We start from the raw sequence: 25517 nt of genomic DNA, 5'->3' as shown, positions 1-25517 counted from the left end.
CAAGCAGTTGGTTCTACGATATTACACTGTCCACTAGCAGTTGGTTCTACAATATTACACTGTCCACTAGCAGTTGGTTCTACAATATTACACTGTCCACTAGCAGTTGGTTCTACAACATTACACTGTCCACTAGCAGTTGGTTCTACATTATTACACTGTCCACTAGCAGTTGGTTCTACATTATTACACTGTCCACTAGCAGTTGGTTCTACAATATTACACTGTCCACTAGCAGTTGGTTCTACAACATTACACTGTCCACTAGCAGTTGGTTCTACATTATTAAACTGTCCACTAGCAGTTGGTTCTACATTATTACACTGTCCACTAGCAGTTGGTTCTACATTATTACACTGTCCACTAGCAGTTGGTTCTACATTATTACACTGTCCACTAGCAGTTGGTTCTACAACATTACACTGTCCACTAGCAGTTGGTTCTACATTATACACTGTCCACTAGCAGTGGTTCTACATTATTACACTGTCCACTAGCAGTTGGTTCTACAACATTACACTGTCACTAGCAGTTGGTTCTACAATATTACACTGTCCACTAGCAGTGGTTCTACAATATTACACTGTCCACTAGCAGTTGGTTCTACAACATTACACTGTCCACTAGCAGTTGGTTCTACAAATATTACACTGTCCACTAGCAGTTGGTTCTACAATATTACACTGTCCACTAGCAGTTGGTTCTACATTATTTCACTGTCCACTAGCAGTTGGTTCTACAACATTACACTGTCCACTAGCAGTGGTTCTACAATATTTCACTGTCCACTAGCAGTTGGTTCTACAATATTACACTGTCCACTAGCAGTTGGTTCTACATTATTACACTGTCCACTAGCAGTGGTTCTACAATATTACACTGTCCACTAGCAGTTGGTTCTACAATTACAACTGTCCACTAGCAGTTGGTTCTACAATATACACTGTCCACTAGCAGTTGGTTCTACAATATTACACTGTCCACTAGCAGTTGGTTCTACATTATTACACTGTCCACTAGCAGTTGGTTCTACATTATTACACTGTCCACTAGCAGTTGGTTCTACAATATTACACTGTCCACTAGCAGTTGGTTCTACATTATTACACTGTCCACAAGCAGTTGGTTCTACGATATTACACTGTCCACTAGCAGTTGGTTCTACAATATTACACTGTCCACTAGCAGTTGGTTCTACAATATTACACTGTCCACTAGCAGTTGGTTCTACAATATTACACTGTCCACTAGCAGTTGGTTCTACAATATTACACTGTCCACTAGCAGTTGGTTCTACAACATTACACTGTCCACTAGCAGTTGGTTCTACATCATTACACTGTCCACTAGCAGTTGGTTCTACATTATTACACTGTCCACTAGCAGTTGGTTCTACAATATTACACTGTGAACTAGCAGTTGGTTCTACAACATTACACTGTTCTCTAGCAGTTGGTTCTACAATATTACACTGTCCACTAGCAGTTAGTTCTACAATATTACACTGTCCACTAGCAGTTGGTTCTACAATATTACACTGTCCACTAGCAGTTGGTTCTACAATGTTACACTGTCCACTAGCAGTTGGTTCTACAATATTACACTGTCCACTAGCAGTTGGTTCTACAATATTACACTGTCCCACTAGCAGTTGGTTCTACATTATTACACTGTCCACTAGCAGTTGGTTCTACAATATTACACTGTCCACTAGCAGTTGGTTCTACAATATTACACTGTCCACTAGCAGTTGGTTCTACAATATTACACTGTCCACTAGCAGTTGGTTCTACAATATTACACTGTCCACTAGCAGTTGGTTCTACATTATTACACTGTCCACTAGCAGTTGGTTCTACATTATTACACTGTCCACTAGCAGTTGGTTCTACAATATTACACTGTCCACTAGCAGTTGGTTCTACATTATTACACTGTCCACTAGCAGTTAGTTCTACAATATTACACTGTCCACTAGCAGTTGGTTCTACAATGTTACACTGTCCACTAGCAGTTGGTTCTACAATATTACACTGTCCACTAGCAGTTGGTTCTACAATATTACACTGTCCACTAGCAGTTGGTTCTACAATATTACACTGTCCACTAGCAGTTGGTTCTACAACATTACACTGTCCACTAGCAGTTGGTTCTACATTATTACACTGTCCACTAGCAGTTGGTTCTACAATATTACACTGTCCACTAGCAGTTGGTTCTACAACATTACACTGTCCACTAGCAGTTGGTTCTACAATATTACACTGTCCACTAGCAGTTGGTTCTACAACATTACACTGTCCACTAGCAGTTGGTTCTACAACATTACACTGTCCACTAGCAGTTGGTTCTACAATATTACACTGTCCACTAGCAGTTTGTTCTACATATTCCACTGTCCACTAGCAGTTGGTTCTACATTATTACACTGTCCACTAGCAGTTGGTTCTACAATATTACACTGTCCACTAGCAGTTGGTTCTACAATATTACACTGTCCACTAGCAGTTGGTTCTACATTATTACACTGTCCACTAGCAGTTGGTTCCACAATATTACACTGTCCACTAGCAGTTGGTTCCACAATATTACACTGTCCACTAGCAGTTGGTTCTACAATATTACACTGTCCACTAGCAGTTGGTTCTACATTATTACACTGTCCACTAGCAGTTGGTTCTACAATATTACACTGTCCACTAGCAGTTGGTTCTACAATATTACACTGTCCACTAGCAGTTGGTTCTACATTATTACACTGTCCACTAGCAGTTGGTTCTACAATATTACACTGTCCACTAGCAGTTGGTTCTACAATATTGCACAGTCCACTAGCAGTTGGTTCTACAATATTACACTGTCCACTAGCAGTTGGTTCTACAATATTACACTGTCCACTAGCAGTTGGTCCTACAATATTACACTGTCCACTAGCAGTTGGTTCTACAATATTACACTGTCCACTAGCAGTTGGTTCTACAATATTACACTGTCCACTAGCAGTTGGTCCTACAATATTACACTGTCCACTAGCAGTTGGTTCTACAACATTACACTGTCCACTAGCAGTTGGTTCTACAACATTACACTGTCCACTAGCAGTCGGTTCTACAATATTACACTGTCCACTAGCAGTTGGTTCTACAACATTACACTGTCCACTAGCTGTTGTTTCTACAATATTACACTGTCCACTAGCAGTTGGTTCTACAATAGTACACTGTCCACTAGCAGTTGGTTCTACAACATTACACTGTCCACTAGCAGTTGGTTCTACAATATTACACTGTCCACTAGCAGTTGGTTCCACAATATTACACTGTCCACTAGCAGTTGGTTCCACAATATTACACTGTCCACTAGCAGTTGGTTCTACAATATTACACTGTCCACTAGCAGTTGGTTCTACAATATTACACTGTCCACTAGCAGTTGGTTCTACAATATTACACTGTCCACTAGCAGTTGGTTCTACAATATTACACTGTCCACTAGCAGTTGGTTCTACAATATTACACTGTCCACTAGCAGTTGGTTCTACAACATTACACTGTCCACTAGCAGTTGGTTCTACAATATTACACTGTCCACTAGCAGTTGGTTCCACAATATTACACTGTCCACTAGCAGTTGGTTCTACAATAGTACACTGTCCACTAGCAGTTGGTTCTACAATATTACACTGTCCACTAGCTGTTGGTTCTACAACATTACACTGTCCACTAGCAGTTGGTTCTACAATAGTACACTGTCCACTAGCAGTTGGTTCTACAATATTACACTGTCCACTAGCAGTTGGTTCTACAACATTACACTGTCCACTAGCAGTTGGTTCTACAATATTACACTGTCCACTAGCAGTTGGTTCTACATTTTTACACTGTCCACTAGCAGTTGGTTCTACATTATTACACTGTCCACTAGCAGTTGGTTCTACAATATTACACTGTCCACTAGCAGTTGGTTCTACATTATTACACTGTCCACAAGCAGTTGGTTCTACGATATTACACTGTCCACTAGCAGTTGGTTCTACAATATTACACTGTCCACTAGCAGTTGGTTCTACAATATTACACTGTCCACTAGCAGTTGGTTCTACAACATTACACTGTCCACTAGCAGTTGGTTCTACAACATTACACTGTCCACTAGCAGTTGGTTGTACATTATTACACTGTCCACTAGCAGTTGGTTCTACATTATTACACTGTCCACTAGCAGTTGGTTCTACAATATTACACTGTCCACTAGCAGTTGGTTCTACAACATTACACTGTCCACTAGCAGTTGGTTCTACATTATTAAACTGTCCACTAGCAGTTGGTTCTACATTATTACACTGTCCACTAGCAGTTGGTTCTACATTATTACACTGTCCACTAGCAGTTGGTTCTACATTATTACACTGTCCACTAGCAGTTGGTTCTACAACATACACTGTCCACTAGCAGTTGGTTCTACAATATTACACTGTCCAGCAGTTGGTTCTACATTATTACACTGTCCACTAGCAGTTGGTTCTACATTAATTACACTGTCCACTAGCAGTTGGTTCTACACATTACACTGTCCACTAGCAGTTGGTTCTACAATATTACACTGTCCACTAGCAGTTGGTTCTACAATATTACACTGTCCACTAGCAGTTGGTTCTACAACATTACACTGTCCACTAGCAGTTGGTTCTACAATATTACACTGTCCACTAGCAGTTGGTTCTACAATATTACACTGTCCACTAGCAGTTGGTTCTACATTATTTCACTGTCCACTAGCAGTTGGTTCTACAACATTACACTGTCCACTAGCAGTTGGTTCTACAATATTTCACTGTCCACTAGCAGTTGGTTCTACAATATTACACTGTCCACTAGCAGTTGGTTCTACATTATTACACTGTCCACTAGCAGTTGGTTCTACAATATTACACTGTCCACTAGCAGTTGGTTCTACAATATTCACTGTCCACTAGCAGTTGGTTCTACAATATTACACTGTCCATAGCAGTTGGTTCTACAATATTACACTGTCCACTAGCAGTTGGTTCTACATTATTACACTGTCCACTAGCAGTGGTTCTACATTATTACACTGTCCACTAGCAGTTGGTTCTACAATATTACACTGTCCACTAGCAGTTGGTTCTACATTATTACACTGTCCACAAGCAGTTGGTTCTACGATATTACACTGTCCACTAGCAGTTGGTTCTACAATATTACACTGTCCACTAGCAGTTGGTTCTACAATATTACACTGTCCACTAGCAGTTGGTTCTACAATATTACACTGTCCACTAGCAGTTGGTTCTACAATATTACACTGTCCACTAGCAGTTGGTTCTACAACATTACACTGTCCACTAGCAGTTGGTTCTACATCATTACACTGTCCACTAGCAGTTGGTTCTACATTATTACACTGTCCACTAGCAGTTGGTTCTACAATATTACACTGTGAACTAGCAGTTGGTTCTACAACATTACACTGTTCTCTAGCAGTTGGTTCTACAATATTACACTGTCCACTAGCAGTTAGTTCTACAATATTACACTGTCCACTAGCAGTTGGTTCTACAATATTACACTGTCCACTAGCAGTTGGTTCTACAATGTTACACTGTCCACTAGCAGTTGGTTCTACAATATTACACTGTCCACTAGCAGTTGGTTCTACAATATTACACTGTCCACTAGCAGTTGGTTCTACATTATTACACTGTCCACTAGCAGTTGGTTCTACAATATTACACTGTCCACTAGCAGTTGGTTCTACAATATTACACTGTCCACTAGCAGTTGGTTCTACAATATTACACTGTCCACTAGCAGTTGGTTCTACAATATTACACTGTCCACTAGCAGTTGGTTCTACATTATTACACTGTCCACTAGCAGTTGGTTCTACATTATTACACTGTCCACTAGCAGTTGGTTCTACAATATTACACTGTCCACTAGCAGTTGGTTCTACATTATTACACTGTCCACTAGCAGTTAGTTCTACAATATTACACTGTCCACTAGCAGTTGGTTCTACAATGTTACACTGTCCACTAGCAGTTGGTTCTACAATATTACACTGTCCACTAGCAGTTGGTTCTACAATATTACACTGTCCACTAGCAGTTGGTTCTACAATATTACACTGTCCACTAGCAGTTGGTTCTACAACATTACACTGTCCACTAGCAGTTGGTTCTACATTATTACACTGTCCACTAGCAGTTGGTTCTACAATATTACACTGTCCACTAGCAGTTGGTTCTACAACATTACACTGTCCACTAGCAGTTGGTTCTACAATATTACACTGTCCACTAGCAGTTGGTTCTACAACATTACACTGTCCACTAGCAGTTGGTTCTACAACATTACACTGTCCACTAGCAGTTGGTTCTACAATATTACACTGTCCACTAGCAGTTTGTTCTACATTATTACACTGTCCACTAGCAGTTGGTTCTACATTATTACACTGTCCACTAGCAGTTGGTTCTACAATATTACACTGTCCACTAGCAGTTGGTTCTACAATATTACACTGTCCACTAGCAGTGGGTTCTACATTATTACACTGTCCACTAGCAGTTGGTTCCACAATATTACACTGTCCATTAGCAGTTGGTTCCACAATATTACACTGTCCACTAGCAGTTGGTTCTACAATATTACACTGTCCACTAGCAGTTGGTTCTACATTATTACACTGTCCACTAGCAGTTGGTTCTGCAATATTACACTGTCCACTAGCAGTTGGTTCTACAATATTACACTGTCCACTAGCAGTTGGTTCTACATTATTACACTGTCCACTAGCAGTTGGTTCTACAATATTACACTGTCCACTAGCAGTTGGTTCTACAATATTGCACAGTCCACTAGCAGTTGGTTCTACAATATTACACTGTCCACTAGCAGTTGGTTCTACAATATTACACTGTCCACTAGCAGTTGGTCCTACAATATTACACTGTCCACTAGCAGTTGGTTCTACAATATTACACTGTCCACTAGCAGTTGGTTCTACAATATTACACTGTCCACTAGCAGTTGGTCCTACAATATTACACTGTCCACTAGCAGTTGGTTCTACAACATTACACTGTCCACTAGCAGTTGGTTCTACAACATTACACTGTCCACTAGCAGTCGGTTCTACAATATTACACTGTCCACTAGCAGTTGGTTCTACAACATTACACTGTCCACTAGCTGTTGTTTCTACAATATTACACTGTCCACTAGCAGTTGGTTCTACAATAGTACACTGTCCACTAGCAGTTGGTTCTACAACATTACACTGTCCACTAGCAGTTGGTTCTACAATATTACACTGTCCACTAGCAGTTGGTTCCACAATATTACACTGTCCACTAGCAGTTGGTTCCACAATATTACACTGTCCACTAGCAGTTGGTTCTACAATATTACACTGTCCACTAGCAGTTGGTTCTACAATATTACACTGTCCACTAGCAGTTGGTTCTACAATATTACACTGTCCACTAGCAGTTGGTCCTACAATATTACACTGTCCACTAGCAGTTGGTTCTACAATATTACACTGTCCACTAGCAGTTGGTTCTACAACATTACACTGTCCACTAGCAGTTGGTTCTACAATATTACACTGTCCACTAGCAGTTGGTTCCACAATATTACACTGTCCACTAGCAGTTGGTTCTACAATAGTACACTGTCCACTAGCAGTTGGTTCTACAATATTACACTGTCCACTAGCTGTTGGTTCTACAACATTACACTGTCCACTAGCAGTTGGTTCTACAATAGTACACTGTCCACTAGCAGTTGGTTCTACAATATTACACTGTCCACTAGCAGTTGGTTCTACAACATTACACTGTCCACTAGCAGTTGTTTCTACAATATTACACTGTCCACTAGCAGTTGGTTCTACAATATTACACTGTCCACTAGCAGCTGGTTCTACAATATTACACTGTCCACTAGCAGTTGGTTCTACAATATTACACTGTCCACTTGCAGCTGGTTCTACAATATTACACTGTCCACTAGCAGTTGGTTCTACAACATTACACTGTCCACTAGCAGTTGGTTCTACAATATTACACTGTCCACTAGCAGTTGGTTCTACAATATTACACTGTCCACTAGCAGTTGGTTCTACAATATTACCATGTCCACTAGCAGTTGGTTCTACATTATTACACTGTCCACTAGCAGTTGGTTCTACAACATTACACTGTCCACTAGCAGTTGGTTCTACAATATTACACTGTCCACTAGCAGTTGGTTCTGAATGGTCTGTGAACAGCAGCTGCAGATGATCATCAATATTTCAGGACCAGTGATCATTGTATCTGATGGATGGATGGATAGGTAGGTGGATGGATGGATAGGTGGATGGATAGACGGATGGATGGATGGATAGACATAGATGAATGGATGGATGGATGGATGGACGGATGGATGGATGGACGGATGGATCAGTGGATGAATAGATGGATGGATGGGTGAAAGGATGTATGGATGGATCAGTGGATGGATGGATGAATGAATGAATGAATGAATGAATGAATGGACGGACGGACGGACCACTAACCCTAAAGCTCACCTCTAACACCTTCTCTCTGCCCTTTCTTCTCTCAGAGGTCAAAGATCGCTGTATACGAGAAGATGTGGTCCTATATGAAGTCTGCTGAGCCCTCTGTCTTCGCTAAGACCACAGCGGAGGGCGTGGCTCGCGTCCGCAAGTCCAAAGGGAAGTACGCTTTCCTCCTGGAGTCCACCATGAATGAGTACACGGAACAACGCAAGCCCTGCGACACCATGAAGGTTGGAGGCAACCTGGACTCCAAGGGATATGGCATTGCCACACCTAAAGGCTCACAGCTAAGGTGGGTGGAGTAGTATAACGATGGTAGTCCCCAACTCAACTGTTGTTATGGTATTCCACCTACCCTGGTGTGCCTTTTATATGGATCACTTAGTAGTGTCTTAGTCTGGTCTATGTCTTGTCTCTCTCTCTCTCTCGCTCTCTGCCTCTCTCTCTCTCTGCCTCTCTCTCTGTCTCAATCTCTCTCTCTCTCTCAATCGCTCTCTCTGTCTCTCTCTCTGTCTGTCTCTCTCTCTGTCTCTCTCTCTCTGTCTGTCTCTCTCTCTCTCTCTCTCTCTCTCTCTCTCTCTCTCTCTGTCTCTCTCTCTCTCTCTCTCTCTCTCGCTCCCTCTCCATCTCCTTCTCTCTCTCTCTCTCTCTGCCTCTCTCTCTCGCTCCCTCTCCATCTCCTTCTCTCTCTCTCTCTGCCTCTCTCTCTCGCTCCCTCTCCATCTCCTTCTCTCTCTCTCTCTGTCTATGTTGTGTTAAGGTGTTTAGTGCCTGTTAGCTCCATTGCTCTGTTGTATTGCTGTCTGTCCGTCTCTCCATCCGTCCCTCTCTCTCCATTTCTCTTCTTTCACTCACTCTTTCTTTTCACAGGGCCACCGATCAGGTAATGTGTCCACTCGTTTGGCATCTTGACTGTCACATTCTTTCATTCTCAGAGTGTTATGTAGATACTATCTGTTTGTGATTGAAGTTACTAACGGTGATGCCGTGGAGAGGGGCGGAGCACCTTGGCGTTGCCATGACTCCCAGAGCCACCCGGGGGAATTTATAGACACACAAGAAATAGGATGTTGAAGAGCCTGGCCAACGGGGGGAACAAAAAGCAGAAAACTATCAAATTATTTCATAACACTCAAAATGCAGATAAAATCAATCAAATTGATCAAAAGAAACAAATTCCCACAATCCAATTAATTGATGATGCCCTGAAACACAAAAATCCATACATTTGTAGTGTGTGTATGTGTATATAGCAGCAGGACTACTGACACCTTTTCTATAATGTTCCTATAACTTCCCCCTGTGCACCTTGCAAAGAAGTCCTCCCTCTCCCCCTGCACCTTTACCAGGGTTCCTTTTCCACTCAGATAAATGAAGGTTTTCTGTTTCCGAGGGAAAAGTGACAGCCAGTGGATGATGGTCCCAACCTGCCCCCCTTACTATTCTGGGACTATCGACTGCTGTCTATGGCTTCTCCTGATCATGGGAAAACCTACGGGAGAGAGCACGTCAGGCAAGAGCCCCTGCTCACGGCAAGCCATTCAAAGCACTGATTTGACATGATGATGATGATGATGATTTTGATAAAGATGATTATTAATAGTAAGATATGTAGTTAATTCATATGATAACATGTATGAGAGATGTCTATGTAGCATCATTCCTTTTCCCATACCCTTCTTATGATGGTGATAGTTTCCATGGCTTGTAGCCCACCCAGGAGAACCCTCTCTCTCTCTCTCTCTCTCTAGCTGTCTATCTGTCTGGCCCTCTGTCTGTCAGACTGTCTGTTTGTCTGTCAATACACAACCAGATAGTTCAGAACACTGTTGCATTCTCCACAGATCTTTTTTATTGGAGAGACAAGCTGTCAACTAACCCAGAGGACCAATACAATGTCTTACTCCAAAACAAACACTCACAAACATAGTCTAGTGGTTAGAGCGTTGGGCCAGTAACTGAAAGGTTGAACAATCTGTCGATGTGCCCTTGAGCAAGGCACTTAACCCTAGTTTTCTCCAGGGGAGCTGTACTACTATGGCTGACCATGTACAATAACACATTTCACTGCACCTATCTGGTGTATGTGGCAATAAAACATATTTTGTATATATATAGTCACGCACGCAAACACACGCTCCTTGGTACACATACTCCCTGGCACACAGACACAAACGGAAGAGTGAAGCAATGAGGCGAAGCAAACTGATGACAGCATCTGAGAGAGAAAAGGAGAGACAGAAGAGAGATGAGAGAGAGGAGAGAGAGCAGAGAGTGAGGAGAGAGAAGAGAGGGAAGAGAGAGAAGAGAGGAGAGGAGAGAGAGAAGAAAAAAGAGAGGAGATAGGAGAGTGAGGAGAGAGTGAGGAGAGAGTGAGGAGAGAGTGAGGAGAGAGTGAGGAGAGAGTGAGGAGAGAGTGAGGAGAGAGTGAGAAGAGAGCGAGGAGAGAGAGAGGAGAGGAGAGAGAGAAGACAAAAGAGAGGAGATAGAAGAGAGCAGAGAGTGAGGAGAGAGAAGCGAGGAGAGAGAGAGAGAGAATAGAGAATAGAGGAGAGAGAGAGAGAGAGGAGAGAGACGAGAGGAGGAAGATGAGAGAGAAGAGCAGGAAGAGAGGGAAGAGCGAGAGGAGAGAGAGGAGAAGAGAAAGATGAGAGAAAAGAGAGGGAAGAGATGAGAGAGAGAAGAGAGGAGAGAGAATAGAGGAGAGAGAGAATAGAGGAGAGAGGAAAGAGAGGAGAGGGAGAATAGAGGAGAGAGAGGAGAGGAAAGAGAGGAGAGGGAGAGAAGAGAAAAAAGATAGAGAAGTGAGAAAGGAGAGTAGAGGAGAGGAGAGAAGACAAAGAGAGGAGATAGAGAGGAAAGAGAAGACAGACAAGAGAGAGAAGAGAGAGAATAGAGAATAGAGAGTGAAGAGAGAGAGACAAGAGACAAGAGAGGAGAAAGAGAGGAGAGAAAAGAGAGGAGAGAGAGAGAGAAGTGAGAGCTAAGAGGAGAGGATGAGGATAGAGATTAGAGAGAGGAGAGAGGAGAGAAGAGAGAGAGGAGGGAAGAGAGGAGAGAGAGGAGAGACAGCAGAGATGAGACAGGGAAGAGAGATGAGACAACAGACAAGAGAAGAGAGGAGAGGAGAGAGATAGGAATGGAGAGAGAGAAGAAAGACAAAAGAGAGAAGAGAGAGAAGAGCGAGAAGAGCGGGAAGAGCGGGAGGGGAGGAAGGAAAGAGAGGAGAATAGAAGAGAAAGTGAGAAGAGGAGAGAGAGAAGAGAGGAGAGGAGACAAAAGAGAGGAGCGAGAGAGTAGAGAAGAAAGGGGAGAGGGAAGAGACAAGAGAGAGAAGAAAAAAGAGAGGAGGCAACCTGGACTCCAAGGGATATGGCACACCCACACCCACACCCACACCCACACCCACATACACACCCACATACACACCCACACCCACCCACAGACACACCCACAGACACACCCACACCCACCCACAGACACACCCACATACACACCCACATACACACCCACACCCACCCACAGACACACCCACACCCACACCCACATACACACCCACATACACACCCACACCCACCCACAGACACACCCACACCCACCCACAGACACACCCACACCCACATACACACCCACATACACACCCACACCCACCCACAGACACACCCACCCCCACATACACACCCACACCCACCCACAGACACACCCACATACACACCCACATACACACCCACACCCACCCACAGACACACCCACACCCACACCCACATACACACCCACATACACACCCACCCACAGACACACCCAGATACACACCCACATACCCACACATACACACCCAAATACACACCCACACACATACACACCCACAACCACACACACCCACATACACACCCACACACACACCCACATATACACCCACACACACCCACATGCACACACACACCCACCCACACGCACATACACACCCACATCCACACCCACACACACCCACTTACACACACACCCACATACACATCCACATATACACATACACCCACACACACCCACATACACACCCACACACAAACCTACATACACACCCACATCCACACCCACATACACACCCACAGACACACCCACACACACATATACACACACACATACCCACACATACACACACAGACACATACACATACACACCCTCACCCACATACACACCCACATACACACACACACACACCCACACACACCCACATACACACCCACATACACACCCACACACACACCCACATACACAGACACACACACACACACCCACACACATACACACCCACACACACACACACACACACACACCCACACACACACACACACACACACACACACATACACACCCACACACACCTACACCTACACCCACACACACACACACACACATACACACACACCCACACACTGTGTTGTTAACAAGTGTGGAATATAAGAGAACACCAGCAGCAGGGTGTCAGCTCCGTGTCATCAGGGACCAGAACACCAGCAGCAGGGTGTCAGCTCCGTGTCATCAGGGACCAGAACACCAGCAGCAGGGTCTCAGCTCCGTGTCATCAGGGACCAGAACACCAGCAGCAGGGTGTCAGCTCCGTGTCATCAGGGACCAGAACACCAGCAGCAGGGTGTCAGCTCCGTGTCATCGGGGACCAGAACACCAGCAGCAGGGTGTCAGCTCTGTGTCATCAGGGACCAGAACACCAGCAGCAGGGTCTCAGCTCCGTGTCATCAGGGACCAGAACACCAGCAGCAGGGTGTCAGCTCCGTGTCATCAGGGACCAGAACACCAGCAGCAGGGTGTCAGCTCCGTGTCATCAGGGACCAGAACACCAGCAGCAGGGTGTCAGCTCCGTGTCATCGGGGACCAGAACACCAGCAGCAGGGTGTCAGCTCCGTGTCATCGGGGACCAGAACACCAGCAGCAGGGTGTCAGCTCCGTGTCATCAGGGACCAGAACACCAGCAGCAGGGTGTCAGCTCCGTGTCATCAGGGACCAGAACACCAGCAGCAGGGTGTCAGCTCCGTGTCATCAGGGACCAGAACACCAGCAGCAGGGTGTCAGCTCCGTGTCATCAGGGACCAGAACACCAGCAGCAGGGTGTCAGCTCCGTGTCATCGGGGACCAGAACACCAGCAGCAGGGTGTCAGCTCCGTGTCATCAGGGACCAGAACACCAGCAGCAGGGTGTCAGCTCCGTGTCATCGGGGACCAGAACACCAGCAGCAGGGTGTCAGCTCCGTGTCATCGGGGACCAGAACACCAGCAGCAGGGTGTCAGCTCCGTGTCATCAGGGACCAGAACACCAGCAGCAGGGTGTCAGCTCCGTGGCATCGGGGACCAGAACACCAGCAGCAGGGTGTCAGCTCCGTGTCATCAGGGGACTGAGATAGGCTTCAATACAACATTTAACCAGGGCTCCACCACTCCCCTTTACTTGCCCTGCTGCACATCATACAGACCATAGCCTTTATCTATGCCTGGTAAAGATGGACTGAATGAAAGGGGTTTGGGCTATTTGGCTCTCTCTATAGTCTCTATATGTTGATTTAGCTACAGCAAACTGGCATAACCAATGTAACCAATGGGCTTTCGATATTCAAATATTGCATTATAATAAGGTGGGATGTAAAAGCTGTAAGAGAGATGAAAGAGAAAGAGAGGGTTGTCTGGAGGGTTGTGTGTGTCCTCTAATCTGATGCCTTCCAACCAATCACCGGCGTTCCTTTTTCCTCATCCCATTGGCTCATCATTGGCTGATACTCCATCCCTCCTCTGACCAACTATGTTTTATCTCTCTGAAGAAATGCGGTCAACCTGGCCGTGTTAAAACTCAACGAGCAGGGCCTGTTGGACAAATTGAAAAATAAGTGGTGGTACGACAAGGGAGAGTGTGGCAGCGGGGGAGGGGACTCCAAGGTTAGCCTCTCTGTCTCCGACTGCGGTACAACCGTGTTCGGGAAGTAATGCGTGCATCTGCCCTGGCCACACAGATCAGTGGTGAACATCACTACATCGCCCCCTCCTACTTCGACTTCCCTCGGTCTGAAACCAGGGAGGAAAGAAGGAGAGGAGGGGAGGAATGGAGAGAGAGAGATAAGAGAGCAATTACTGTCAAAGCAGGAATATTGGCCCTGTAGTGTCTGCTCTGGAGAGAGGAGTGTGGACTAGAACCCTGTAGTGTCTGCTCTGGAGAGAGGAGTGTGGTCTAGAACCCTGTAGTGTCTGCTCTGGAGAGAGGAGTGTGGACTAGAACCCTGTAGTGTCTGCTCTGGAGAGAGGAGTGTGGTCTAGAACCCTGTAGTGTCTGCTCTGGAGAGAGGAGTGTGGACTAGAACCCTGTAGTGTCTGCTCTGGAGAGAGGAGTGTGGACTAGAACCCTGTAGTGTCTGCTCTGGAGAGAGGAGTGTGGACTAGAACACTGTAGTGTCTGCTCTGGAGAGAGGAGTGTGGTCTAGAACACTGTAGTGTCTGCTCTGGAGAGAGGAGTGTGGTCTAGAACACTGTAGTGTCTGCTCTGGAGAGAGGAGTGTGGTCTAGAACCCTGTAGTGTCTGCTCTGGAGAGAGGAGTGTGGTCTAGAACACTGTAGTGTCTGCTCTGGAGAGAGGAGTGTGGTCTAGAACCCTGTAGTGTCTGCTCTGGAGAGAGGAGTGTGGTCTAGAACCCTGTAGTGTCTGCTCTGGAGAGAGGAGTGTGGACTAGAACCCTGTAGTGTCTGCTCTGGAGAGAGGAGTGTGGTCTAGAACCCTGAAGTGTCTGCTCTGGAGAGAGGAGTGTGGTCTAGAACCCTGTAGTGTCTGCTCTGGAGAGAGGAGTGTGGTCTAGAACCCTGTAGTGTCTGCTCTGGAGAGAGGAGTGTGGACTAGAACCCTGTAGTGTCTGCTCTGGAGAGAGGAGTGTGGACTAGAACCCTGTAGTGTCTGCTCTGGAGAGAGGAGTGTGGTCTAGAACCCTGTAGTGTCTGCTCAGGAGAGAGAAGTGTGGACTAGAACCCTGTAGTGTCTGCTCTGGAGATAGGAGTGTGGTCTAGAACCCTGTAGTGTCTGCTCTGGAGAGAGGAGTGTGGACTAGAACCCTGTAGTGTCTGCTCTGGAGAGAGGAGTGTGGTCTGGAGAGAGGAGTGTGGACTAGAACCCTGTAGTGTCTGCTCTGGAGAGAGGAGTGTGGTCTAGAACCCTGTAGTGTCTGCTCTGGAGAGAGGAGTGTGGACTAGAACCCTGTAGTGTCTGCTTTGGAGAGAGGAGTGTGGTCTAGAACCCTGTAGTGTCTGCTCTGGAGAGAGGAGTGTGGACTAGAACCCTGTAGTGTCTGCTTTGGAGAGAGGAGTGTGGTCTAGAACCCTGTAGTGTCTGCTCTGGAGAGAGGAGTGTGGTCTAGAACCCTGTAGTGTCTGCTCTGGAGAGAGGAGTGTGGACTAGAACCCTGTAGTCTCTGCTCTGGAGAGAGGAGTGTGGTCTAGAACCCTGTAGTGTCTGCTCTGGAGAGAGGAGTGTGGTATAGTACCCTGTAGTGTCTGCTCTGGAGAGAGGAGTGTGGTCTAGAACCCTGTAGTGTCTGCTCTGGAGAGAGGAGTGTGGACTAGAACCCTGTAGTGTCTGCTCTGGAGAGAGGAGTGTGGTCTAGAACCCTGTAGTGTCTGCTCTGGAGAGAGGAGTGTGGTATTGTACCCTGTAGTGTCTGCTCTGGAGAGAAGAGTGTGGTCTAGAACCCTGTAGTGTCTGCTCTGGAGAGAGGAGTGTGGTCTAGAACCCTGTAGTGTCTGCTCAGGAGAGAGAAGTGTGGACTAGAACCCTGTAGTGTCTGCTCTGGAGAGAGGAGTGTGGTCTGGAGAGAGGAGTGTGGACTAGAACCCTGTAGTGTCTGCTCTGGAGAGAGGAGTGTGGTCTAGAACCCTGTAGTGTCTGCTCTGGAGAGAGGAGTGTGGTCTGGAGAGAGGAGTGTGGTCTAGAACCCTGTAGTGTCTGCTCTGGAGAGAGGAGTGTGGTCTAGAACCCTGTAGTGTCTGCTCTGGAGAGAGGAGTGTGGACTAGAACCCTGTAGTGTCTGCTCTGGAGAGAGGAGTGTGGTCTAGAACCCTGTAGTGTCTGCTCTGGAGAGAGGAGTGTGGTCTAGAACCCTGTAGTGTCTGCTCTGGAGAGAGGAGTGTGGACTAGAACCCTGTAGTGTCCTGCTCTGGAGAGAGGAGTGTGGTCTAGAACCCTGAAGTGTCTGCTCTGGAGAGAGGAGTGTGGTCTAGAACCCTGTAGTGTCTGCTCTGGAGAGAGGAGTGTGGTCTAGAACCCTGTAGTGTCTGCTCTGGAGAGAGGAGTGTGGACTAGAACCCTGTAAGTGTCTGCTCTGGAGAGAGGAGTGTGGACTAGAACCCTGTAGTGTCTGCTCTGGAGAGAGGAGTGTGGTCTCTGTAGTGTCTGCCGGAGAGAGAGTGTGGACTAGAACCCTGTAGTGTCTGCTCTGGAGAGAGGAGTGTGGACTAGAACCCTGTAGTGTCTGCTCTGGAGAGAGGAGTGTGGTCTAGAACCCTGAAGTGTCTGCTCTGGAGAGAGGAGTGTGGTCTAGAAACCTGTAGTGTCTGCTTCTGGAGATAGGAGTGTGGTCTAGAACCCTGTAGTGTCTGACCCTGTGGTCTGCTCTGGAGAGAGGAGTGTGTCTAGAACCCTGTAGTGTCTGCTCTGGAGAGAGGAGTGTGGACTAGAACCCTGTAGTGTCTGCTCTGGAGAGAGGAGTGTGGTCTAGAACCCTGTAGTGTCTGCTCTGGAGGAGGAGTGTGGACTAGAACCCTGTAGTGTCTGCTCTGGAGAGAGGAGTGTGGTCTAGAACCCTGTAGTGTCTGCTCTGGAGAGAGGAGTGTAGTCTAGAACCCTGTAGTGTCTGCTCTGGAGAGAGGAGTGTGGTCTAGAACCCTGTAGTGTCTGCTCTGGAAGAGAGGATGGTGGTCTAGAACCTGTAGTGTCTGCTCTGGAGAGAGGAGTGTGGACTAGAACCCTGTAGTGTCTGCTCTGGAGATAGGAGTGTGGTCTAGAACCCTGTAGTGTCTGCTCTGGAAGAGAGGAGTGTGGACTAGAACCCTGTAGTGTCTGCTCTGGAGAGAGGAGTGTGGTCCTGGAGAGAGGGAGTGTGGACCTAGAACCCTTGTAGTGTCTGCTCTGGAGAGAGGTAGTGTGGTCTAGAACCCTGTAGTGTTGCTCTGGAGAGAGGAGTGTGGACTAGAACCCGTAGTGTCTGCTTGGAGAGAGGAGTGTGGTCTAGAACCCTGTAGTGTCTGCTCTGGAGAGAGGAGTGTGGACTAGAACCCTGTAGTGTCTGCTTTGGAGAGAGGAGGTGTGGTCTAGAACCCTGTAGTGTCTGCTCTGGAGAGAGGAGGTGTGGTCTAGAACCCTGTAGTGTCTGCTCTGGAGAGAGGAGTGTGGACTAGAACCCTGTAGTCTCTGCTCTGGAGAGAGGAGTGTGGTCTAGAACCCTGTAGTGTCTGCTCTGGAGAGAGGAGTGTGGTATAGTACCCTGTAGTGTCTGCTCTGGAGAGAGGAGTGTGGTCTAGAACCCTGTAGTGTCTGCTCTGGAGAGAGGAGTGTGGACTAGAACCCTGTAGTGTCTGCTCTGGAGAGAGGAGTGTGGTCTAGAACCCTGTAGTGTCTGCTCTGGAGAGAGGAGTGTGGTATAGTACCCTGTAGTGTCTGCTCTGGAGAGAAGAGTGTGGTCTAGAACCCTGTAGTGTCTGCTCTGGAGAGAGGAGTGTGGTCTAGAACCCTGTAGTGTCTGCTCAGGAGAGAGAAGTGTGGAATAGAACCCTGTAGTGTCTGCTCTGGAGAGAGGAGTGTGGTCTGGAGAGAGGAGTGTGGACTAGAACCCTGTAGTGTCTGCTCTGGAGAGAGGAGTGTGGTCTAGAACCCTGTAGTGTCTGCTCTGGAGAGAGGAGTGTGGTCTGGAGAGAGGAGTGTGGTCTAGAACCCTGTAGTGTCTGCTCTGGAGAGAGGAGTGTGGTCTAGAACCCTGTAGTGTCTGCTCTGGAGAGAGGAGTGTGGACTAGAACCCTGTAGTGTCGTGCTCTGGAGAGAGGAGTGTAGTCTAGAACCCTGTAGTGTCTGCTCTGGAGAGAGGAGTGTGGTCTAGAACCCTGTAGTGTCTGCTCTGGAGAGAGGAGTGTGGACTAGAACCCTGTAGTGTCTGCTCTGGAGAGAGGAGTGTGGTCTAGAACCCTGAAGTGTCTGCTCTGGAGAGAGGAGTGTGGTCTAGAACCCTGTAGTGTCTGCTCTGGAGAGAGGAGTGTGGTCTAGAACCCTGTAGTGTCTGCTCTGGAGAGAGGAGTGTGGACTAGAACCCTGTAGTGTCTGCTCTGGAGAGAGGAGTGTGGACTAGAACCCTGTAGTGTCTGCTCTGGAGAGAGGAGTGTGGTCTAGAACCCTGTAGTGTCTGCTCAGGAGAGAGAAGTGTGGACTAGAACCCTGTAGTGTCTGCTCTGGAGATAGGAGTGTGGTCTAGAACCCTGTAGTGTCTGCTCTGGAGAGAGGAGTGTGGACTAGAACCCTGTAGTGTCTGCTGTGGAGAGAGGAGTGTGGTCTGGAGAGAGGAGTGTGGACTAGAACCCTGTAGTGTCTGCTCTGGAGAGAGGAGTGTGGTCTAGAACCCTGTAGTGTCTGCTCTGGAGAGAGGAGTGTGGACTAGAACCCTGTAGTGTCTGCTTTGGAGAGAGGAGTGTGGTCTAGAACCCTGTAGTGTCTGCTCTGGAGAGAGGAGTGTGGACTAGAACCCTGTAGTGTCTGCTTTGGAGAGAGGAGTGTGGTCTAGAACCCTGTAGTGTCTGCTCTGGAGAGAGGAGTGTGGTCTAGAACCCTGTAGTGTCTGCTCTGGAGAGAGGAGTGTGGACTAGAACCCTGTAGTCTCTGCTCTGGAGAGAGGAGTGTGGTCTAGAACCCTGTAGTGTCTGCTCTGGAGAGAGGAGTGTGGTATAGTACCCTGTAGTGTCTGCTCTGGAGAGAGGAGTGTGGTCTAGAACCCTGTAGTGTCTGCTCTGGAGAGAGGAGTGTGGACTAGAACCCTGTAGTGTCTGCTCTGGAGAGAGGAGTGTGGTCTAGAACCCTGTAGTGTCTGCTCTGGAGAGAGGAGTGTGGTATAGTACCCTGTAGTGTCTGCTCTGGAGAGAAGAGTGTGGTCTAGAACCCTGTAGTGTCTGCTCTGGAGAGAGGAGTGTGGTCTAGAACCCTGTAGTGTCTGCTCAGGAGAGAGAAGTGTGGACTAGAACCCTGTAGTGTCTGCTCTGGAGAGAGGAGTGTGGTCTGGAGAGAGGAGTGTGGACTAGAACCCTGTAGTGTCTGCTCTGGAGAGAGGAGTGTGGTCTAGAACCCTGTAGTGTCTGCTCTGGAGAGAGGAGTGTGGTCTAGAACCCTGTAGTGTCTGCTCTGGAGAGAGGAGTGTGGACTAGAACCCTGTAGTCTCTGCTCTGGAGAGAGGAGTGTGGTCTAGAACCCTGTAGTGTCTGCTCTGGAGAGAGGAGTGTGGTATAGTACCCTGTAGTGTCTGCTCTGGAGAGAGGAGTGTGGTCTAGAACCCTGTAGTGTCTGCTCTGGAGAGAGGAGTGTGGACTAGAACCCTGTAGTGTCTGCTCTGGAGAGAGGAGTGTGGTCTAGAACCCTGTAGTGTCTGCTCTGGAGAGAGGAGTGTGGTATAGTACCCTGTAGTGTCTGCTCTGGAGAGAAGAGTGTGGTCTAGAACCCTGTAGTGTCTGCTCTGGAGAGAGGAGTGTGGTCTAGAACCCTGTAGTGTCTGCTCAGGAGAGAGAAGTGTGGACTAGAACCCTGTAGTGTCTGCTCTGGAGAGAGGAGTGTGGTCTGGAGAGAGGAGTGTGGACTAGAACCCTGTAGTGTCTGCTCTGGGAGAGGAGTGTGGTCTAGAACCCTGTAGTGTCTGCTCTGGAGAGAGGAGTGTGGTCTGGAGAGAGGAGTGTGGTCTAGAACCCTGTAGTGTCTGCTCTGGAGAGAGGAGTGTGGTCTAGAACCCTGTAGTGTCTGCTCTGGAGAGAGGAGTGTGGACTAGAACCCTGTAGTGTCTGCTCTGGAGAGAGGAGTGTGGTCTAGAACCCTGTAGTGTCTGCTCTGGAGAGAGGAGTGTGGTCTAGAACCCTGTAGTGTCTGCTCTGGAGAGAGGAGTGTGGACTAGAACCCTGTAGTGTCTGCTCTGGAGAGAGGAGTGTGGTCTAGAACCCTGAAGTGTCTGCTCTGGAGAGAGGAGTGTGGTCTAGAACCCTGTAGTGTCTGCTCTGGAGAGAGGAGTGTGGTCTAGAACCCTGTAGTGTCTGCTCTGGAGAGAGGAGTGTGGACTAGAACCCTGTAGTGTCTGCTCTGGAGAGAGGAGTGTGGACTAGAACCCTGTAGTGTCTGCTCTGGAGAGAGGAGTGGTGTGTCTAGAACCCTGTAGTGTCTGCTCAGGAGAGAGAAGTGTGGACTAGAACCCTGTAGTGTCTGCTCTGGAGAGAGGAGTGTGGACTAGAACCCTGTAGTGTCTGCTCTGGAGAGAGGAGTGTGGTCTAGAACCCTGAAGTGTCTGCTCTGGAGAGAGGAGTGTGGTCTAGAACCCTGTAGTGTCTGCTCTGGAGATAGGAGTGTGGTCTAGAACCCTGTAGTGTCTGACCCTGTAGTGTCTGCTCTGGAGAGAGGAGTGTGGTCTAGAACCCTGTAGTGTCTGCTCTGGAAAGAGGAGTGTGGACTAGAACCCTGTAGTGTCTGACCCTGTAGTGTCTGCTCTGGAGAGAGGAGTGTGGTCTAGAACCCTGTAGTGTCTGCTCTGGAGAGAGGAGTGTGGTCTAGAACCCTGTAGTGTCTGCTCTGGAGAGAGGAGTGTGGTCTAGAACCCTGTAGTGTCTGCTCTGGAGAGAGGAGTGTGGTCTAGAACCCTGTAGTGTCTGACCCTGTAGTGTCTGCTCTGGAGAGAGGAGTGTGGTCTAGAACCCTGTAGTGTCTGCTCTGGAGAGAGGAGTGTGGACTTGAACCCTGTAGTGTCTGCTCTGGAGAGAGGAGTGTGGTCTAGAACCCTGTAGTGTCTGCTCTAGAGAGAGGAGTGTGGTCTAGAACCCTGTAGTGTCTGCTCTGGAGAGAGGAGTGTGGTCTAGAACCCTGTAGTGTCTGCTCTGGAGAGAGGAGTGTGGTCTAGAACCCTGTAGTGTCTGCTCTGGAGAGAGGAGTGTGGTCTAGAACCCTGTAGTGTCTGCTCTGGAGAGAGGAGTGTGGACTAGAACCCTGTAGTGTCTGCTCTGGAGAGAGGAGTGTGGTCTAGAACCCTGAAGTGTCTGCTCTGGAGAGAGGAGGAGTGTGGACTAGAACCCTGTAGTGTCTGCTCTGGAGAGAGGAGTGTGGTCTAGAACCCTGTAGTGTCTGCTCTGGAGAGAGGAGTGTGGACTAGAACCCTGTAGTGTCTGCTCTGGAGAGAGGAGTGTGGACTAGAACCCTGTAGTGTCTGCTCTGGAGAGAGGAGTGTGGTCTAGAACCCTGTAGTGTCTGCTCAGGAGAGAGAAGTGTGGACTAGAACCCTGTAGTGTCTGCTCTGGAGAGAGGAGTGTGGTCTAGAACCCTGAAGTGTCTGCTCTGGAGAGAGGAGTGTGGTCTAGAACCCTGTAGTGTCTGCTCTGGAGAGAGGAGTGTGGTCTAGAACCCTGTAGTGTCTGCTCTGGAGAGAGGAGTGTGGTCTAGAACCCTGTAGTGTCTGCTCTGGAGAGAGGAGTGTGGACTAGAACCCTGTAGTGTCTGCTCTGGAGAGAGGAGTGTGGACTAGAACCCTGTAGTGTCTGCTCTGGAGAGAGGAGTGTGGACTAGAACCCTGTAGTGTCTGCTCTGGAGAGAGGAGTGTGGTCTAGAACCCTGTAGTGTCTGCTCTGGAGAGAGGAGTGTGGACTAGAACCCTGTAGTGTCTGCTCTGGAGAGAGGAGTGTGGACTAGAACCCTGTAGTGTCTGCTCTGGAGAGAGGAGTGTGGACTAGAACCCTGTAGTGTCTGCTCTGGAGAGAGGAGTGTGGTCTACAACACTGTAGTGTCTGCTCTGGAGAGAGGAGTGTGGTCTAGAACCCTGTAGTGTCTGCTCTGGAGAGAGGAGTGTGGTCTAGAACCCTGTAGTGTCTGCTCTGGAGAGAGGAGTGTGGTCTAGAACCCTGTAGTGTCTGCTCTGGAGAGAGGAGTGTGGACTAGAAGACTGTCAGAAAATAGAGGGAGAGATAGAGAGGAGGATGGATGTGATGAAATCGAGAGATAATGTACTTTATTGTTTGGTGCCTTTTAGATTCCTTTTTCAGATCTCTTACTCAGGGCTTGTTAATGATGTGCCGTAAATTGTCCCTTGCAGTCCCCTCTCCCAGTCTGAGCAGGCCCTGACAATAGTTCTGTGTTCTCAGTAACTGCCTCTATGTGTGTAGCATCGGCTGGGGCAGTATGGACGTGTTACCTGAAGTGATACAGGGGGGTCCCACTCATATGTCTGTAGCTCGCTTAGCCCTCGCCCCCCTCAGCCCCCCAACGAGCATACACACATGTACTCAGTGGGACCCAGACTGGGTCACTTTTACCAGGCAGTACCATTTATGTGACAGTTCTGACTGTATGTGACCTAATAACATAAAATAACATGACCTATGATGTTATTTATGTTATTTTTACACGCCAAGAACCCCGGTAAACCTTGCGGTTTTGAAACTGAGTGAAGCAGGCGTCTTAGACAAACTGAAAAACAAATGGTGGTACGATAAGGGCGAGTGTGGACCCAAGGACTCGGGAAGTAAGGTCAGTCTCACGGGCAGAGTGGGGGACCAAACACCCTCACTGTGTGACAGACAGGCACGCCTCTAGATTAGCCTGGAGACTAGGATTAGCATTAGAATTAGCATCAGTTAAATCTAAATAATCAAATGGTAATAGTTAATTGATTTACTGACGAATACCTTTCTAGTTCAATCACTGCTAGTCTTCTGCCTATGCCACATCTGCCTTTTTAAAGCAAAAATAATTATACTGCATAAATTCTGGAAAATGTGTTATGGCCTTCATAATAATGGGCTTAATCTCAGAATACCATTCAGTTTACTATTCTCTGGGTTACTCTGGATAGAAGACAAGTCAAAGTGTGGAGAGGTTCTTTGAAACATCATGAGTTTGATAAAACTACAGATAATCTTGGAATATTTAAGACGTCCTTAAACACTACAGATGTCTTTAGAAGAACACTTCAGACATTCTTAGAACATCTGAGAACTCTTAAGAATGCCAGTGAAGTTTTTAAAATCCTAGGGACCTTCACCAAGACTGTCTGAATAGAATACTTTATCATCACTCATCCAAAAGCCTGACCAATACGATGACTGAACATACTTTAATTGGTACGGTGTACTAGTCATCCTCAACTTAATATTTAATGCTTGTAAGAATACATTAACATGTTTATTTACTTTAATTGTAGTCATGCAGTAGTAGTAGCTATGTGTAGTAGTACTGTCATAGTAGTAGTAATAGATGTATTATATGCACTTGTAGATAATAAGCTTTTATGATGGCAGTAGTAGAAATGCTTACCCTAGCAGACTAGTCATAGTAGTGGTAGTGGCCGTTTTTTGTAAACAAGTAGTAGATGTTATTGTGCTAAAAAAAATAAATAACTAAGTCTTAGTCATGATGTTGATGATACTCTAAAGCTGCCTGTTGTGTGTCACTAGCGCCACTGTCTCTCTCTCTCTCTAAACCTGTGCTCTCCGTCCCCCCTCCCAGGACAAGTCCTCCCAGGCCCTGAGCCTGAGCAACGTGGCTGGGGTGTTCTACATCCTGGTGGGGGGTCTGGGCCTAGCCATGCTGGTGGCCCTGGTCGAGTTCTGCTACAAGTCGCGCGCCGAGGCCAAGCGCATGAAGGTGGACCTTAGCCCCCCTCACTGCCCCAGCCCCTCTCCCAGCACCCAGAATTTAGCCACTTATAGAGAGGGGTACAACGTATACGGCTCCGAGGGGGTCAGGATATAGGGGTAGGACTTAGGGCCTCCTATAGGTGGGCTGGTGTGAAGGTTCTTGTGCGTGTAGCCTCTAGCAACAGCCAACCAGTGTTGTGACCGTGGTGAAGCATTGTGCAACGTTGTTTCCTTTCTTTCTGTTGTGACAGCTTCTTATGTTTCAGTTTATCTTTCTGATCGTTGTTGTATAGCGCTTCCCCCCAGAGCATTCTGGGGGCAGGTGGCAGATTGGTTCCATCGTCTTTGGCTGCAGATGATGATGTTATACACCTGCATTCTGTCCATACTCTGTACACTACACAACACATACAGCACATAAGACATTAGAACATTGGTGCACATCTCCTGTCCTCAAGGCCTGCAGTGTCTGCTGGTTTTAACACTGTTCTAACAAGTGACTGATTTAGACCTTGGCTAGCAGGTCATTGATTGATTGACCAGTTTGGTACCAGATCAGGGAGAACAGAAAACCAGCAGGACTGCTTCACTGGAGGACTGGAGTTTTACGGACAAGTTAAGCCCCCTAACAGAGTTCTAGAACTCGAGATGCCCAAAACATCCAAATGAGGTAGAGTTAGAGAAGAATACGCTCAAATACGCTCAAAACAAAACACTTTATAGAGGATGTCTGCTTACTGATGTTAACCCTAAAAGTGACAACATATTATTGGCTTAAAAGTGCCAACAGGGATAATATTTTACCTCGAATTGGTAATGATTGCAAAGAGACTGTCTGTCTAGCTATAAAAAAAATGTATATTAACCTTTTGTAACACAAGTAAATGGTTTAAATTACCCAAAATAAGCATATATTTTTTAAAGCACACATTTATAGTCATATTTGATGTTTCAAAATAAAACAGTTTTGTATGTTTTTTTTAATGATATTTAGATCAATTTCATCCATAACCATTTGTTTTGAAAGAAATTAT

General features: G+C 47.1%; 1 protein-coding gene across 8 annotated transcripts in view; it reads left to right on the top strand.

Annotated features, from left to right (window-relative positions):
- Nucleotides 1–25517, top strand: part of gria4a (glutamate receptor, ionotropic, AMPA 4a) — a 158697-nt gene that overhangs the window by 120363 nt on the left and 12817 nt on the right. For 3 of the 8 annotated variants that reach the window (XM_029715795.1, XM_029715800.1, XM_029715794.1), the window contains 3 exons: nt 8637–8884; nt 14421–14535; nt 24353–24490. In XM_029715795.1, the coding sequence (XP_029571655.1) occupies nt 8637–8884; nt 14421–14535; nt 24353–24490 (501 nt within the window). Of the gene's footprint in view, nt 1–8636; nt 8885–14420; nt 14536–23259; nt 23375–24352; nt 24624–25517 lie in introns of those variants that run through there. The other 5 variants (XM_029715796.1, XM_029715799.1, XM_029715797.1 and 2 more) reach the window with 5 other exon arrangements.

This window comes from Salmo trutta, chromosome 26, assembly GCF_901001165.1.
Source record: "Salmo trutta chromosome 26, fSalTru1.1, whole genome shotgun sequence".
Classification (NCBI taxonomy): domain Eukaryota; kingdom Metazoa; phylum Chordata; class Actinopteri; order Salmoniformes; family Salmonidae; genus Salmo; species Salmo trutta.
This window is presented reverse-complemented; position numbering and strand designations above follow the sequence as displayed.